At 54.9% G+C, this 304-nt stretch overlaps 1 protein-coding gene across 1 annotated transcript in view; it reads right to left on the minus strand.

The window, feature by feature from the left end:
• Positions 1-304, minus strand: part of LOC104405590 (unconventional myosin-If-like) — a gene marked incomplete at its 3' end in the record, with an annotated part of 14,395 nt that overhangs the window by 6,198 nt on the left and 7,893 nt on the right. Inside the window, 1 exon segment of the mRNA XM_010014337.1 lies at positions 228-304. This exon segment is cut by the window's right edge and continues 18 nt beyond it. Within this exon segment, the coding sequence (XP_010012639.1) occupies positions 228-304 (77 nt within the window).

The raw sequence follows: 304 nt of genomic DNA on the forward strand, positions 1-304 counted from the left end.
GTCCTCCCCCTGCTAAATCACAGCAAGCGACTCCTGGCATCCTTCCTCTTATTAAGCTCTTGTGCGCCATTTGCTCACTGCCTCAGTTTCCCCATGTCTAACGTGGGGAAGATGCTGATGGTGCCTCTCTCCTCCGCCAGGGGATTTATGCTATGGAGAGTTTGCAGTTCTTTGCCAAGGGTCTCTGCAAGCATCCCCATTGCCCCCTGGACCAGTTGGCTACTCACAGTCAGCATTTTCCACCCGAGCGTAGTTGCCTTCCTCCCTAAAGCTGATGTTTCCCAGGTGGAGGATCCCGGCCACG

This window comes from Nestor notabilis, unplaced genomic scaffold (genome assembly GCF_000696875.1).
Source record: "Nestor notabilis isolate BGI_N333 unplaced genomic scaffold, ASM69687v1 scaffold13515, whole genome shotgun sequence".
Lineage (NCBI taxonomy): Eukaryota > Metazoa > Chordata > Aves > Psittaciformes > Psittacidae > Nestor > Nestor notabilis.